This window comes from Dermacentor albipictus, chromosome 2, assembly GCF_038994185.2.
Source record: "Dermacentor albipictus isolate Rhodes 1998 colony chromosome 2, USDA_Dalb.pri_finalv2, whole genome shotgun sequence".
Lineage (NCBI taxonomy): Eukaryota > Metazoa > Arthropoda > Arachnida > Ixodida > Ixodidae > Dermacentor > Dermacentor albipictus.
In genome coordinates, this window is record NC_091822.1 from 4,632,713 (window position 1) to 4,650,431 (window position 17,719).

At 49.8% G+C, this 17,719-nt stretch overlaps 2 protein-coding genes across 2 annotated transcripts in view; both read left to right on the forward strand.

Annotated features, from left to right (window-relative positions):
• Window positions 1-17,719, forward strand: part of LOC139055859 (probable ATP-dependent DNA helicase HFM1) — a 531,554-nt gene that overhangs the window by 51,717 nt on the left and 462,118 nt on the right. The gene's annotated exons all lie outside the window — the stretch shown is intronic.
• On the forward strand, window positions 2,463-6,963 carry LOC139055306 (uncharacterized). Its single transcript, XM_070532752.1, has 2 exons — window positions 2,463-2,683; window positions 3,806-6,963. Exons 1-2 carry the CDS (start codon window positions 2,662-2,664, stop codon window positions 6,055-6,057), a joined length of 2,274 nt encoding a protein of 757 aa, XP_070388853.1. The 5' UTR covers window positions 2,463-2,661; the 3' UTR covers window positions 6,058-6,963.

Consider the following 17,719-nt stretch of genomic DNA (forward strand, 5'->3'; position numbering starts at 1 on the left):
AAATCTAGGAATTCCCCTGTTTCTCCATTGTTAGCTATAGGTGCGGGCTGCTTATGCCAGTCAATATTCGTAAAATTAAAATCGCCGAAGAGAAAGATATGTGAATTAGGATGCTTTGTGGACAGTTGACTTAGTACGTTATTAAGCTGACGGAAAAAATCCTGGCTACTATGTGGCGGCCTGTAACAAACGCCTAGTAAAACTGTGTTAGGTGCTGCGTGAAAGATTAGCCACAACATTTCAAGGTCCGATTAATCTTGTATTAGGGAACGTGATAAATCTCACCCGCCGTGGTTGCTCGGTGGCTACGGTGTTGGGCTGCTGAGCACGAGGTCGCAGGATCGAATCCCGGCCACGGCGGCCGCATTTCGATGGGGGCGAAATGCGAAAACACCCGTGTACTTAGATTTAGGTGCACGTTAAAGAACCCCAGGTGGTCGAAATTTCCGGAGTCCTCCACTACGGCGTGACACCATAATTTAATTTTTTTAATAATAAATCTCGGCTGACGGCAATGAGTACGCCCCCTCCTCGTGAATCTTTACGGTCTTTCCGAAAAACTTGAAAATTTGGTAGATCAGTCAGTATTTCGTTGTCTGTTATGTCACTGCTCAGCCAAGTCTCAGTTAGTATAAGTAGGTTGCTGCTTGATGACGAAACAACGCTAGAAATAATTTGACGCTTAGGAATAAAACTACGAATGTTAGTGCGTTTAACGGAGAGCGAGATGCTAGATAAAGAAGCGTTCTTGGCATGGTTCCCAGACGGTTCACGATGAGGTGATTGCTAATGGGATTGTGAGGGCCGAGTTGCTATTTCCTTGACAGTTTGCGTGGTTTCATCGAACATGTAGCGCTTTGGACCAGTATGTGATGTCTCAAAATACAGAGCAAACTTTGTTGTCTTTTCTTTAGCGAACGCGACTAGGTGCTTTCGCGCATTTCGTATTTTGAGGGAAAAGTCCTCGCCGACGCTGAAGTTAGTTTCATTAAACTTATGGTCATTCGATGATATGGCGTCTTTAATCTTAGATGAAGTAAACTTGACGATGATTGGACGAGTGTGGTAGATGTTGGCAATGAAGGAACTCTCGTGAAACACACATCACAGCGCCCGCTCACTTTGACAGTAACATCATGACGGCAGCGTCGTACATGCATGGTGCTGTTCCAGTAAGTGACCCAGCTACTTGAGTAATGTCAGAGTCGTCGTACTTTTAGTGTGACACGTTCGCACGTAAACGATACAAAAAATAATAATTTTAAGAATATTTAGCCCATCAAATTCACTAAAAACCACGATGAGATGGGGAATGTCACTGAGAAAATATAATGACAATGCCGCAACCGAGCTCCTTTTTTATACGCATCGTCACGCGAACCCAGGTAACTCAGCGTTGTGTATACACGCAAAGTGCCTCGAGCGGCAATTTTTCACGTATTCGCGGGTTTCTTTCACGATCGGAAAAACACTATTATGTAGCGCGCAGTGGCCAGCGGAAGGCTGTATCGGTAGTTTTTCATGTGGCTCTAGAGTTTTACCATTGACGCTTTTCATCATAATATTTGAGAAGTTGATTAATTGAGACTGATTATCTTATTATGCGGAGCGCAAGAAATATTCTGAGTATCTCCAAGTGACGGCACACAAAATTACCTTGGTTCTGTCCAGCTACATGGCATATTTGCATATTTTTAAATCTTGGTGCACGATAGTAGGGACACCCTGTGCACACGCAGCGTGTTGTGATGCACTGGCAATTTCTAGAGCCGTACGAGTGTACATTGTAGGAACATCGCGCAACCCGCCACGCATGAATAGATGCGTTGCGCAAGGTGTAAACGCAGCACAACAGCGGGAAAGCGTAGGTCGCATACCTTGTTGTTCTCCAACTCTGAGGCGGGAAACATGGCGAGGGGCAAGCATTCTTGAGAGAGCGTAAACTTTATTGTCAAATCAATAAGATTTGAGTCCGGCGTCCTTTCAGTAGGTCTGGGCACCCGCCGCGGTTCGGAGACCTTGTCTCGAAGCGGCTGTTCTCGGCTCGCCGGACGACCCGCAGTTGTGCTGTCAGGTTCGAGCTGAGCGTTCGACAGAGGGCCTGAGCGGCCGACGCTGCGCAAGTCGTCCACCTGACTGTGGCCTTGTATTTGCATTCAGCTTGCGAAGAACTATGTCGTGGTTTCAAAAGCATTGCTGCGGGCGCCTCCTACAAAGGGCCTCAAAACGTCCCTGCTATACGCGACACGGCCCCTTCACTCAGTGCCACCAAATGCAACTGCAACCGTGACCAAAATTCCGGCTGAGTGTCCTCAAAGCAGTGATGATACTGCTGCGCCAATTGCGCCGAACTGCGCCAAAACGTGAACACTGCTACATCCTGCTACATTTCCGCAAAATATGGTAAATCTGCGCCCACCCTGCGCCGAAGGGTGTACTCGGGTCCAGAAACGAAACTAATTAATCGAGTGCCGCTTATGTCACCATCGACAGCGGCATCGCTTGAGCTACCGTACTCGCGGCGCGCGCGGCAATCCGAGCCAAACCAAGCCTGATGGTGTTGCTGCTGTCAACTGCTGCTGTTGCTGCTATGGTCTTTGCGGTCGTGCGGTCGCCGTGAGTTGGATGTGCTAGCCCTCACCGTCGGCCGTCGACTACGCTATGGCGCTTGCAAAGCTGAAAGGTTGGTGCATCTATCATGCATTTTGTATTGCTTAAGTTTGTAGAGGCATAGCCAGCACGTTGTCTGCTGCTGTTCTATATGTCAAAAAATATGTGCCAACAGCGTAGGCAACAAAGCGGCAAACATGGCGGTCTGCTGTTCAGGAGCGATTGGCGTTCACCGCACGCGCTTCTTCTGCCTCGGCTGAACCACGTTGGCGTGATGACGGCTGCGCGACGGGGACTAGCGATGAGTTTGGGTCGCGTGTGGGGAGGCGCGCGCTCGTTAAAAAAAAAGCGGCTTGTCTGCCGAAAGCTCCTCAGGTTCAATATTTCACGGATGGAGGGAAGGTTCAGTCAAGCGACCAGTCGCGTAGGCCAATAAAAAAAAATTTCGTATCTTTAACGTTTTAATTCCGCGCCGTTCTTCTAGCTACATATTAAGGCATCCAGAAAAAACGTTGCTTAGCTTAGTGAAACTCTAGTCGCTGTTTTCTCTCGGCGACGTCGCCCTGGGTGGTTTCAGCCGCGCTGCGATCACCAATGCTCGTCGCGTCGTTGCTCGCATACATACAGCTACTGAAGATGCCACGTTAACTTGCTGTAATGTCTAGTGCACGGAGTTGAGTTGAGTTTCTACCTTTTTATTTGACTGAAACATGCCTGCGTTATGCTTTAGAACTTATAATTTTAGCTGTTTGCGTGAGATATTTCAGTCAGGACTATGGAACTGGCATGCTTGCTATGCCCGAACTTGCATGACAGCTAACGTATCGTGGCCGCTCGCAGCAATGATAATGCAAGCTGTTCACGGGGGCAGAAAGAGTTGAACAGAAAGGGAATCGAAAGGGCACTCAATAAAACATCGTGCCTTGTCTAGCGTCTCGGCGGGCCGCCGTTGTTTTTCTGCCAGGTTGAATTTGGACTTGTAGGCTCTGTTCTAATACAGGACAAAGGTTGAAGTGCTAAACTAAGAGATGAAGCGATCTTGATAAACATTTGCGCATGTGAAAGAATTAGTTTTATTTCTGGTATATCGTGTAATGCTAAAATATCGGTAATGAGCAATTTAACCTTATTTTCTTTTAGCATAGCGTAAATTGCATTATTTAGTAGAAATGAGAAATTGCTTTTTTTTGTGCAGGCCGCTCCACCAAGTTCAATCAGGACATTCTTCTCGAGACTGACCAAAATGGTGACAAAATATCACTGTGGTGCCGTCAAGCAAACGAAGCAACTGGCTTTTGTGTTTTGTGCGACAGCAGCATTAACTGCAGGCAGCACGGCGTAACGGCTATAAGGCGGCATGCCACCACAAAGCGCCACATTGACTCTGCCAATCAGCACCGAGACACTTCAGGTGTCCTACAAAGACCGAAGACTACTCAGTCAACTCTGGAATTAACAAGCCAACGAAACATTCCACTGAATGACCAAGTGACACACGCAGAGACACTTTTTGTCCTTGGTATGACACTAAAGGGCATTCCGTATTCGTGGGCGGACACAGCAACTGACTTGTATCCAAAAATGTTCCCGGATTCAGAAATAGCCAAGAAATTTTCCTGCAAGAGGTCCAAAACCTCTTACATTGTTTCTGACGGCCTGGGTTCATACTTCAAGAAGCTTGTGGTCGACGAGCTCAACAAGGCAGACGTGTTTTATTCTATTGCCATAGATGAAACCCCTATTCCAGAGCAAAGGTGCCAGCAGCTTGATGTGGTGGTTAGATATTTCTCTGACAAAGCGCAGCAGGTAGTAGTGGAGCACCTGCAGTCGTACCGGCTGGGTTCCGCAACAGCAGAAATTTTGGCAGGTGAGATCCAGAAAGCAATGATGGACCTTCCGCAGAAGAACTTCATTTGCTTTTTTACCGATGGTCCAAATGTAATGAAAAGCTTGAAGAAGAAAATGCAAGAGGCTTACCCGAATATCATCGACTTAGGAGAGTGCTGCCTGCACAAAGTGCACAACTCGTTTGCTCGAGGATTGAATGCCTTTGGGTCGGACATCGAAGGGGTTGTGATAGATGTTTATTACTTTTTTAAGAATTCAGCTGTGCAGAGTGCAGCAATGAAAGCGGAACAAGTGACACTTGGTCTTCCTGAAACTGTATTTTTGCGCCATGTGAGCTCAAGGTGGCTCACTTTGGGGCCTGCTGTTGATCGCTTGATAGAGCAGTATCCTGCTGTGAAGAAAGTCCTGTTGTCAGGCACATCCTGTCGCACAGGAGGCCAGTTGCGTGAACGACTGAGGAAGGTGTTCTCTGACAAGACCATCTATGCCAAGCTCCTCTTCATTAGGAACGTTTCTGAAATTTTTGTTTCATTCCTATCACTCCTACAGGGAAGTGAACCACTGGTGCATCGACTCTATGAAGAGATGGTGTTTCTCGTTCAGAAGCTGCTTGGTCGCTTTATGAAAACCGAAGCTTACCGTACAGTTAACGGCAAGGACTTGCCACATTTGGATGTTCATTGTTCTGCAATGTGGAAGGCTGTTGTGGAAGTTGGTGGAGACACAGAAGCAGCTATGTCCCAGTGCGAACCAGCCGAGAAAAAGGCTTTTCGGTTGGGTGCCCGAAGTTTCTATTTAAAAGCCACAGAACATCTGCTATCACGACTGCCCTTTGAGAACATGGCACTGCGGAGCCTACGTTGCCTTTCTCCTAAGGCCAGGGAGGAGGAGTCATCAGAAGCTGAAATGAGGTGCTTAGCTGCAAAGCTGCCTCAGGTGATACAGCCAAGCGAAATCTCAACCCTGATGGATGAGTATACAGTTTTTCAACTGGAGACAGTTCCAAGTGCTCCAAGGGTTGATAAATATTGGCAGGTCATCTTTGACTTAAAAAAGAGTGATGGCTCGCACAAGTATCCACTACTTAATAAAGTGGTAAAGGCTTTGCTGAGCATTCCCCATGGAAATGCAGATGTCGAAAGGGGTTTTAGTGAGAATCGTAGACTTCTTCATGACAGGGCGCGGCTAACGGTAGAGAGCATCAATGGGATACGTCATATTGTGTCCTATGGCAAGCGTTTCGATAGTGACCCCAGCCGTTTCAGCATTACGCCTGAGGTTGTTAGAGTTGTGCGAATCGCAAAGAAACTGTACTCTGAACGCATTGCTTCTGAGGGAGAGCAGTCAGCGAAGCGACAACGCAAGGCAGATGAGGCAGGCTCGAGCAGCGGTGATCAAGCAGACCTTCAAAAGGAAGTAGAAACCGCAAGGAAGATGCTAACAAATGCTGAACTTTTAATTAGCCGTGGCCTCAAGTCAAAGGACTTTGCTGACATTGAAAGTGGCAATTCTCTTCTGGCTGAGGGCAAATCTCGACTTGCAGTGTCCCTTCAAAAGATGGCTGATAGTAAAAGGAGAAAAGTGGCTGCACGCACGTGAAGTACTTTTCCGGGGTTTCACAGTAGTTTTGTGGACACAAGCCTGACTGATGTTGAAACTTGTGCGAATTTTCTTCATTGGACTTTTTAGTTGGCAGTTTATTAGAGCACATAACCAGAATTTTCTTCATATTTATTGTTGTGCTTCTGTATATTCATAATGCCTGCTTAAACTTAGAAGATATGTTTTCATCAATGGAGTTCTCTGTCAAGGTACTATTGTTCCCGCCGTGGTATGTTTAGGTCCGCACAGTTAGTCATGCAGTTTCACTCAAGTGAGTGTATTCTGTGCAATTTTTTTCTTTTTTTAAAAGTTTTTTCGCTAGTCAAGCTGCTTCACTTATTGCTATACACACAGTTAACTAGTCCTGCTGTTTCACTGAAGTGAGTGTATTCTCTGGTATGTTTTGTAAAAGGCTTGTTCTCTAGTCATGCTGCCCACTTGGCTGAGTGTATTGCTTAGTTTTGTAAAAAGGTTGTTCTCTAGTCATGCTGCCCCTCATTACTGGGTTCCTTGCTTTATTATCAACAAGGTTTGCTTGCTAGTAATGTTGCCTCACTAGGATAATTGTATTCCTTGGTTTGTCTCGTACGAGGATTGTTCTTTAGTCACGTTGCCTCACTATTTTGAGTATTCCTTTCTGTAAAACGTTTGTTCACAAGTCGTGCTAGTCCCATGAGCATATATTCATTTCTTTGTTTCATGACAGCTTTATCAGTCACATTGCCTCACCCATGTGAGTGTATTCTATTTCCTTTGTGAAAGGCCACTGTTGTGATATTTAATCATGAGGACCTGTTCTTGTTATCTTTCCTGTACAAGTACGTGCAAATATTTGCCCAAGCTGCTGTGATGGTCTTGTTGCCTTAAGACATTTTATAATACAGTGCAATAATTGTATATTTACACATTGTTTGTCTGACAACTTTAGTTAAAGCTAGACTAACTGGTGGTATTAATAATTAAAATAGGTGGCGTTTGTTATATTTTGGCTATGATAGAACACCACTCGGCATTTCTTGCTTTCCTATTGCTTGCTGTGAAAGCTGCACATATGTTTTGCAATTGTTTCAACAGACACCCGCTTCGAACGCTCGTTTTACTGCTCCGAAAAGCAATTTTGCCTGCTCCGAAAGCCCCATTTTACTGCTCCGAAAGCCCATTTTACTGCTCCGAAAGGCGTTTTTGCCTGCTCCGAAAGCCAGTTTTACTGCTCCGAAAAGCATTTTTGCCTGCTCCGAAAGCTGCTCCGAAATGGCCAAGGCCAGTATCATCACTGTCAAAGTCACCGGCTTCCTTGTCGTGTGGCCGAATGGCGGCTCTCCTTGGGTCTGTTTGAGGCGCGTGGCCGGCTGCTTGTTCAGGCAGTCGTTGTCCGTTACAATCTAAATAAAAGTGCCGCTGGTTTACAGGGCCTACGGAGCGTTTGTGGTAGTCGGGGGGGGGGGGCAAGTATCGTCGTCTTTCTGTGTTGTTTATTATTTTTTTTCAATATTTGTAAGTTGATCGCCCTTCTCGTCGACCCCATACGTGCCAAGGACGCGAGCACAGCGTAAGACCCTGGCCAACGCAACGTGCAAGAACATCCTGGTTACCCTGGTGAAGGACTCGCAAGAAGTATGTAGAAGGTATATTCACGGAAGGATCGGAAAGGCAGCACTTCAGGTCATGAACAACACCGAGATAGAAGCAGCACAAATCCTCTGGACGCCGGGAGACTCTCACACTTCCTCTGTTAAGGTCCTCAATCCTTTGCTGTAACTCGTCTGCATTGTTTCTGAATAGAACAACGTCTTCGGCAAACCGATCGTTGCCGAGATATTCACCGTCGATCCTTAGTCCTAAGACTTCCTAGTTAAATAGCTTGAATACTTCTTCCAAGCACGCAGTGAATAGCATTGGAGAGGTTGGGCCTCCCTTTCTAACCCCTATCTTTATAGGCATCTTCCTGCTTTTCTTGTGTAGAATTAATTTTTAACCTCTGTAGATATTTTCGAAGGTATTTACGTAAGCGTTTTGAACGCCTAGATTACGTGTTGCGTCTATGACTGCTGGTATCTCTACTAAATCAAATGCCTTTTCATAATCCGTCAAAGCAATATAGAGAGGCTTATTGTACTCTGCGGATTTCTCGATAACCTGAATAATGACGTGGATGTGATCCATTGTAGAGTGTCCCTTCCTGAAGCCAGCCTGTTCCCTTGGTTGACTAAACTCCAGTGTTGCCCCTATTTTATTGGAGATAATTTTGGTAAATATTTTATATAATATTGGAGATAAGCTAATGGGCGTATAATTTTTCAGTTCTTTAACGTCTCCCTTTTTGTGGATTAGTATGTTTCCATTGTTCCAGTTTTCTGGGACCCTTGCAGTCGGTAGCCATTTCGGATAATGAGCCGCCAGCTTTCGAAGCAGTATGTCTCTTCCATCTTTCAATTAATCGACTGTTATTTCATCTTCTCCTGCAGCTCTTCCTCGTTTCATGTCCTGCGAGGTCCTTCTGACCTCATCGCTAGTTATAGGAGGAGTTTCTGCATCCTGTTCATTACTGTTTCTAATGGAGGTATCCTGACTCCTCTGGGTACTGTACAGGTCAGTATATAATTGTTCCGCTTCTTTTACTATATCTTCGAGATTGCTGGTGATATTACCCTGCTTATCTTTCAGTGCGTATATCTTGGCTTGTCCTATGCCAAGTTTCTTTCTCACTGATTCCAGACTGCGTCCATTTTTACGCCTTCTTCAGTGTTTCTTACGTTACAGTTTCAAATATCGCTTATTTTCGCCTTGTTGATCAGTTTTGACAGTTCCGCGAATCCTATCTTATCTCTTGAGTTGGACACTTTCTTTCTTGGTCGTTTCTTTATTAGGTCATTTGTTACTTGGTAAACCTCGCCTACTGGTTGCCTTGGGGCCTAGCCTCCCAGTTCAATTGCTGCCTCTGAAGCCAGCCTAGATACGGTTTCATTCATTAGCTCTATGTCATCATCATCTCCCTGTTCTAAGGCTGCATATTTGCTTGCAAGCACCAGCCGGAATCTGCCTGCTTTTTACCCTTACTGCCTATAGGTTGACCTGTTCTTTCTTGACCAATTTTGCTCTTTCTCTTTTCAAATTGAGGTGAATCCTAGGCCTCACTAACCTATGATCACTGCACTCTACCCTACCTATCACTTCTACATCCTGCACTATGGTGGGATCAGCAGAAAGTATGAAGTTAATTTCGTTTCTTGTTCCACCATTACGGGTTTTTCAGGTCCACTTTCTGTTGCAACGCTTCCTGAAAAAGGTGTTCATTATTTGGAGCTTATTCCTTTCTGCAAATTCTACCAGCATCTCTCGTCTAGCGTTCCTAGAATCGACGCCATAGTTGCCAATCGCTTGTTCACCAGCCTGTTTCCCCCCACTTTTGCATTAAAGTCACCCATTACTACAGTACGCTGAGTTTGCACTGTTCTCATCGCTAATTCAACATCTTCATAAAACTAATCTACTTCCTCATCATTGTGACTGGATGTTGGAGCTTAGGCTTGTACTACCTTTAATCTATACTTCTTATTAAATTTGATTACGACTACGGCTACCCTCTCATTAATGCTGTAGAATTTTTCAATGTTGCCCGCTATGTCCTTATGTATTTCGAATCCTACCCCGCATTGCTTATCTGGGAGACCTCTATAGCAGAGGATATCTCCGTTATTCAGCATTGTATAAGCCTCATCAATTCTTCTAATCTCACTAAGGCCGATGATCTCCCAAACAATGTCTGATAGTTCCTCAAAGAGTCCTGCTAAGCTAGCCTCACTCGACAGAGTACGGCAATTAAAGGGTGACAGGATCAGTTTCCATTGGCGGCGTGTCCGGACCTAGAAATTCTTAGCACCCTCTTCTGCGTTATAGGTCTGACCGCCGCCTTGGTCAGGTGCTCCGCAGCTGCTGGGGACTGAGGGCCATTTGGTAATTGAGTGAGTCATTTGGGAGGGAGTGGCCGAGTGCTGCACCAGGGAGGCCAATTCCTGCTCTGGTGAGGGGTGTCTCGTAATCATTTTAGCCACATTAAGTTTTACGTATTTGCATCCTCGCCTATTCTGCATTGGTGTACACTTTAAAACTGGTTGCAAATTTCAGAAATACTGAAAACCTGCGCAGACCACGCAAATGACAAAATAGGTTCGAAAGCTGCGAAAAATAATTTTTAATATTTCTGCATTCGTTCCCTCAATGAAACAAATGTGAACTGACACAAGTACACAAATGTGGTACAAGTAGACAAGAAAGTAGGCACATAGCTACAAAGCTTTTATCGCAGTTTGACGAGGTTCATGTGTGGCTTGACAAGAGGGCGCTGGGCAGGAGAGGTTGTCAAATGAGGCCGACGGTACGTCGCTGTTCGTTTTGCCCTTCTAGACACGAACTCTTTCATAACGGCACAAAAGCAGTTCCGCAGCTTTCTTCTTGGGCACGTGGAGGATGAGAAGGTGTGTCAGTCTCCTCGGCGTCATTCGATTGCACAAGTCTTTTTAAGCGCCTCAGAGCACCGAAAGATCGCTCTCCTGAGACAGCTGACGCAGGTACAGAAAACAGGAGTTGCAGATACCGGACAACCTGGTCCATCATCTTAAGCATATCTGCAGACTTCCCCTGCAGAATTGCGGTCGGACCCTCGTCACGCAGAAACGTTTGGAGAAGCACGAGTTGCACTGTCAAAATCTGCAGCGTGTGCTCCTAAAAGCTCATTTAGGTCGTTTGCCGCGAAGTTTCGAGCTTCGGCGTAAACGATCGGAAAGTGTGTGGGGGAGAGGGGTGGGGGGGGTTGCCCCCTCTGGAAAAATGTTGGGAGGGCGAGCGCCCCCCCCCCCCCCCCCTGACCCCCGGTTCCAGAGTCCCTGCTGATCAAACCTTCAACTGTCGAACTGTAGGCGGTCTTCACGAACTGATGCATTTCCCGTTCTCAGAAACGTGACAGCGTCGATTAGCCGAGGACAAGCCGTCTAAACGCAGCACACGATGGCGAGCACTGAAACCACCGCACTTGGCGAGAGTTCCAATCAGTCGGCCGAAGTGAATGGCCGTGTCGTCGGCGCGCTCCGCAACCACCAAAACGATGTGAACTTCACCGACCGCCCTCATAGTGGACAGATAACGGGCCCTGTTTACCGAGGCACTCTTGCAGATCTTCAGGTCTCAAAATACGCCCTTGCCCGGGCCTCTTTCGCCAGGTGTCGTATGAGAAGCGGCCTTCTCGCCGTTTCCCACCGACCGCCTTCTGCCCGGGACTAGCCACTGGGTCCTCTTCGCTTCGGCTCCGCACGTTGACAGCGAAAATTGCCAATCGTTGATATCTCGAGTGCCCACAACTACACCAACGCCTTCATACATGCGAGCGCTCTCTACTGACCCCTCTTGAGGCTTGGGCGAGCCCCAGGGGTGACACCAGGCCCGAAAACCCGGCCCCTTTGAGCCACTGCCATGCTACGCCTCGCGACGCAACCTCCCCTATTCTGGCCAGCATGGAGGTTCAGGTGTGGGGTACGTACATGGACCCGAGACAGTGTGACCCTCTGGACTGGACCCAAGTCCTGAGAACCCAGGCCAACCACCGGGACACCAGAAAAGCGACTCAAGGTACTAACGCCGATCCTGCCGGTTGGGAGACGCAGAGTCAATCGCGGCAGACCGCCACAACTCCCGCACTACACAGTGTTGCGTTTGGAGGCGATCCCACCGCTAGCAACCAGTTTGTTGCGTTTGAGGTGATCCCACCGCTAGCAACCAGTTTGTTGCGTACTCCAGGGTAGCGTACTATACTGCTGCCGAGATGTAGCGGCGCCTGCCTATCGAAGCTCGACCGACATTACTTATTGGGTAGCGTGGCGTTGTCGGCGGGCTGCAGGCATCCGGTAGACCATGGTGACCGAGCAAGGGCGAGACGAAATTCGCTAGTGCGAAACTTGCACGGTTTATTCAAAGGTAGTTGAAAGAAAATAAGAAAAGCATGAAGTATATCAAAGTACATTTCGGAGCCCGTTAAGTAGGCTCTCTACAATTGCGGGCGGTATCTTGCTTCCGTCGATGTCACGTGACAGGCACAGAGAAAGGGCCCCTCCTGCATTACCGAGCAAGGAAAGAAGAAGTCAACCCTCATTTCGACGAATGCTGGGAGAAGGCCCTTTGTGAGCAAGCTGACTGACCTTGGCCTTCGCAGGAGAAGTCAGCCCTCTTTTCGACGAATCCTGGGAGAAGGCCCTTTGTGCGCAAGGTGACTGACGTTGGCCCTCGCAGGAGAAGTAAGCCCTCTTTTCGACGAATCCTGGGAGAAGGCCCTTTGTGCGCAAGGTGACTGACGTTGGCCCTCGCAGGAGAAGTAAGCCCTCTTTTCGACGAATCCTGGGAGAAGGCCCTTTGTGCGCAAGCTGACTGACGTTGGCCCTCGCAGGAGAAGTAAGCCCTCTTTTCGACGAATCCTGGGAGAAGGCCCTTTGTGCGCAAGTTGACTGGCGTTGGCCCTCGCAGGAGAAGTCAGCCCTCTTTTCGACGAATCCTGGGAGAAGGCCCTTTGTGCGCAAGCTGACTGACATTGGCCCTCGCAGGAGAAGTCAGCCCTCTTTTCGACGAATCCTGGGAGAAGGCCCTTTGTGCGCAAGCTGACTGACGTTGGCCCTCGCAGGAGAAGTCAGCCCTCTTTTCGACGAATCCTGGGAGAAGGCCCTTTGTGCGCAAGCTGACTGACGTTGGCCCTCGCAGGAGAAGTCAGCCCTCTTTTCGACGAATCCTGGGAGAAGGCCCTTTGTGCGCAAGTTGACTGGCGTTGGCCCTCGCAGGAGAAGTCAGCCCTCTTTTCGACGAATGCTGGGAGAAGGCCCTTTGTGAGCAAGCTGACTGACGTTGGCCTTCGCAGGAGAAGTCAGCCCTCTTTTCGACGGATCCTGGGAGAAGGCCCTTTGTGCGCAAGCTGACTGACGTTGGCCTTCGCAGGAGAAGTCAGCCCTCTTTTTGACGAATCCTGGGAGAAGGCCCTTTGTGCGCAAGCTGACTGACGTTGGCCCTCGCAGGAGAAGTTAGCTGCCCTCTTTTCGACGAATCCTGGGAGAAGGCCCTTTGTGCGCAAGCTGACTGATGTTGGCCTTCGCACGAGAAGTCAGCCCTCTTTTCGACGAATCCTGGGAGAAGGCCCTTTGTGCGCAAGCTGACTGACGTTGGCCCTCGCAGGAGAAGTCAGCCCTCTTTTCGACGAATCCTGGGAGAAGGCCCTTTGTGCGCAAGCTGACTGACGTTGGCCTTCGCAGGAGAAGTCAGCCCTCTTTTTGACGAATCCTGGGAGAAGGCCCTTTGTGCGCAAGCTGACTGACGTTGGCCCTCGCAGGAGAAGTTAGCCAGCCCTCTTTTCGACGAATCCTGGGAGAAGGCCCTTTGTGCGCAAGCTGACTGATGTTGGCCTTCGCACGAGAAGTCAGCCCTCTTTTCGACGAATCCTGGGAGAAGGCCCTTTGTGCGCAAGCTGACTGACGTTGGCCCTCGCAGGAGAAGTCAGCCCTCTTTTCGACGAATCCTGGGAGAAGGCCCTTTGTGCGCAAGTTGACTGGCGTTGGCCCTCGCAGGAGAAGTCAGCCCTCTTTTCGACGAATGCTGGGAGAAGGCCCTCTGTGAGCAAGCTGACTGACGTTGGCCTTCGCAGGAGAAGTCAGCCCTCTTTTCGACGGATCCTGGGAGAAGGCCCTTTGTGCGCAAGCTGACTGACGTTGGCCTTCGCAGGAGAAGTCAGCCCTCTTTTTGACGAATCCTGGGAGAAGGCCCTTTGTGCGCAAGCTGACTGACGTTGGCCCTCGCAGGAGAAGTTAGCTGCCCTCTTTTCGACGAATCCTGGGAGAAGGCCCTTTGTGCGCAAGCTGACTGATGTTGGCCTTCGCACGAGAAGTCAGCCCTCTTTTCGACGAATCCTGGGAGAAGGCCCTTTGTGCGCAAGCTGACTGACGTTGGCCCTCGCAGGAGAAGTCAGCCCTCTTTTCGACGAATCCTGGGAGAAGGCCCTTTGTGCGCAAGCTGACTGACGTTGGCCCTCGCAGGAGAAGTCAGCCCTCTTTTCGACGAAACCTGGGAGAAGTTGGAGAAGTATGGGAGAGGCCTTTGCCCTGCATTGGGCGTAACCAGGCTGATGTTGATGATGATTCTTTTGGCCTCCTAAGTTCACTGAGCCCTATTATATCCCATTTACTGCCCTTTAATTCTTGCAATAGCACTGCTCGACTCGCCTCACAAGATAACGTTCTAGCGATAAACGTTGCCAGGTTCATATTCCAATGGCGGTCTGTCCGGAGCCAGGGATTCTTAGCACCCTCTGCAGCGTCGCAGGTCTGACCGCCGCCATGGTCAGGTGCTTCGCAGCTACTGGGGACTGAGGGCCGGGGTTTGATTGTTGTGTTCATATAGGAGGTTGTGGCCAAGTACTGCACCAGGGTGGACAATCCTGCTCTGGTGAGGGAGTGCGCGTTACCAGTTCTGGCCACCGGGATCAGGCCACACTCCAGGCCTGTTTGTGTAATTTTATCAACACATGGATTTTTCTTTCTTCTTTTTTTAATCCAGTGGAAAATTGCGCGGCACCGGGATTCGAACCACGGACCCCTTGCACGCGAGGCGGGTGTTCTACCGCTACGCCACCGCTGCAACGCATGGCAAATCCTACGGCGCCTTGTTGACCCCACACACTCGCGCACAGCATCACATCATCACATTACACGCCTCATTCACAACTCCACGCTCTCCCCCGACACCCTTCTGGACCAACTCCGGACTGAACACATGGCACCCGGCACTTTCCCCCCTCTATCATCCTACGCAGGAGCCCCTAATGAGGCCCTTGACACCGATATTTAGGAGCAAGAGGTCCGCATGGGAGTTCCAAAACATCCGCACAAGCTCTGCACCGGGAAAGGACAGAATAACAAACTCTATGCTCCGTAACATGGATGATCAATCTATCACACAGATTACAGAGTATTTTAATGAATGCGGGGAGTGGGCACCCTGCCACAGTCCTGGCGCCATGCCAAAATTATCTTCATCGCGAAACAGAACAAACTCCACACCATATCAAACCTGCACCCCATATCACTCACATCATGCCTCGGGAAGCTTCTCGAGCATATTGCTTTAAACAGACTCAATCAGCATATGCACGACCACAACCTATATCTTTACAGCATGGTGTGCTTCTGCCCAGGTCTGTCCCCCCAAGATGCCATGCTTCAATTGACGCGCGACATCTTTGGACCCTCTCATGGCCGCTCACACTAAAGCCGTCTTGGCCCTGGACTTGTCCAAGGCCTTTGATCGCGTAGAACACCAAGCAATCATGGCGGCTCTCTCCCCCTCAATGTAGGCGCCTGCATGTACGCCTACATACAAGCGTTCCTCTCGGGACGCACGGCCGAGGTTCATATAGGCTCCCATGCATCCCCTCCATACGCCCTCAGTGGAGTGGGCACTCCGCAAGGTTCTGTCCTTTCCCCTTTTCTCTTCAATTCCACACTCATTCCCTTAGCCCGCGCTATTCACAACATTCCTCACTTTCACCACACCCTCTATGCAGACGACATCACTCTGTGGAACACCCACGGCAGTGATGGCGACATAGAGGAAACATTACAAACCGCCGCAAACATCACACAACAGCACGCACAAAGCATTGGTCTCTCCTGTTCCCCGGAAAAGTCTCAAATACTTATCATGCGTCCACGTACTCTTCCCACGGTCCCCATCGCCATTACTCTGGCCGGATGCCCTCTGCTGGAGGTCGACACACTCCGGATCCTGGGCCTTCACATTCAGAGCAATGGCCGGAACACTTTCCCTATACGGAAACTCAAGCGGGTGGCGGAAGCGCTGTCGCACCTCATCCGCATAGTTTCCGGCAAACACTATGGCATGAAGGAGCGCGTTTTGTGTCGTCGCATTCATGCCTTCATACTCCCCAGCCGTTTGCTCTGCATACTCCCATATCTTCGACTTGGACAAGAAGAAATCGCCACCCTAGATTTTATGCTTCGTAAAGCCTACAAGGTGGCCTTACAGCCCCCCTCCCCCCCCCCCCCTTAACACGCAAACCACCAAACTTCTCGAGCTTGGACTCATAGAGGCCCACAGACATGCACAATACACTCGCTTAGCTCAATCTTCCACAAGACGTTATATACTAGACGCTCTCCAAATTTGCATACCAGTAGCCTACCCCACACTCCTACCAGTTCTCCGCCCCATAAGTAGTAAAACCCCCTCCCTCGGAACACCCACGCCACCTATCATTCGGCCCGCCGCACCAGCCTGTGCAAAAGCTCTCCACAAATACTACGGTTTCGAAGCTGACGCCGTATGCGTGGACACGGCTTGCACGGGCGAAGACGCGGCAGCTGTAGACGTTGACAACACACTCTAACCCACCGCAACTCGCCACCTTCCTGATTCATCCACCCCGGAATCCTCGGAAGGAGCGGTGATAGCGCTTGCCCTCGCACACACTGATGCCCGGTACGTCCTTACCGACTCAAAAACCGCACTTCTAAATTTTGCACGAGGACGAGTCCACGAGACCCCATTCTCAGCTCGCCCTCCGCAAACCCGCCCCCCCCCCCCCCCCCCATGTGGAATGGATCAGGGTGCCTGCGCACTCCGGGAACCCCGGCAACGAAGCCGCCAATGACCACGCCCGAGGTCTCATCGACCGAGTGGCGGCGGAGTCGAGTTCTTCCCAGGAGCGCATGCTGAGCGAGCTGACCCAGACATATCGCGCCCAACGCCCTGACCCTTCCCCCCCTCTCGCGCATCTGCCCGGGAGTACCCTCGTGTGCTCAATGCAAACACCCCCATGCTACGCTTACCCACATCCTCTTTGAATGCCCCGTGGACCCTGCCTCGCGGGGCCCGGAGCTGCCGACTGCCTGGGCGGAATGGGAGACCCTGCTGCGCTTGACGGATCTGGCCAGCCAGAAGATCGCCGCTGACCGGGCCACCCACATCGCGGAACTCCATGAACTCACAAACGTGTAGTGCAGTGGGGTGCCCGAACCCCTTGGTCAAATAAAGTTGCTCCTCTCTCTCTCCGCACTTGGCTGCGGGTCTGGAATATTACGATACCTTCTTCGAGTCTTGAATCTCTTCGCCCCTTCTGAGACGGCAACCAACAAGTCCCCTACGAGTCATTCATATTTCAAACAGCGCCAAAAAAACACGGAAAGACACAGGACGAGCGCTGTGCGCTCGTCTTGTGTCCTTCCTTGTTTTTTGGCACTGTTCTAAATATGAATGCTCCGTACCAACTAGCTCGCACCCAAACTTTTCTGAATCCCCTGCGAGCGTTGCCCGCTGTGCCTAATCCGCTCGGATTCAAGCCCCGCTCTGCCGCGCGTATACTGCGCGCATCGTGGGGCCACTCGGCAGCATGCACTGCAGTTGGCCAGCAGCGAGCGACTATGGAGCGCAGTCTCGACAAACGGGCGTTCGCGGCTGGCGCGGTGCTCGCACGCCGGGAGTGGTCACGGCTCCGTTACCTTTTCAGCAGGCGGTCGAGGTGGCTGGCGCTGACTTTTGGTAGACCCGTTTTAAGTGTTCCACTCAGGAGACTCTATTTCAAGTGCTTTTGCAATTATTTTGGTGCGTTACAAATACT

Excerpts from the sequence above, each read along its gene's own strand:
- LOC139055306 (XM_070532752.1), top strand. The coding sequence starts at position 2,662 with ATGGCGCTTGCAAAGCTGAAAG. Across the intron at positions 2,684-3,805 it reads GGCGCTTGCAAAGCTGAAAG|GCCGCTCCACCAAGTTCAAT; the intron begins GTTGGTGCATCT and ends TTTTTTGTGCAG.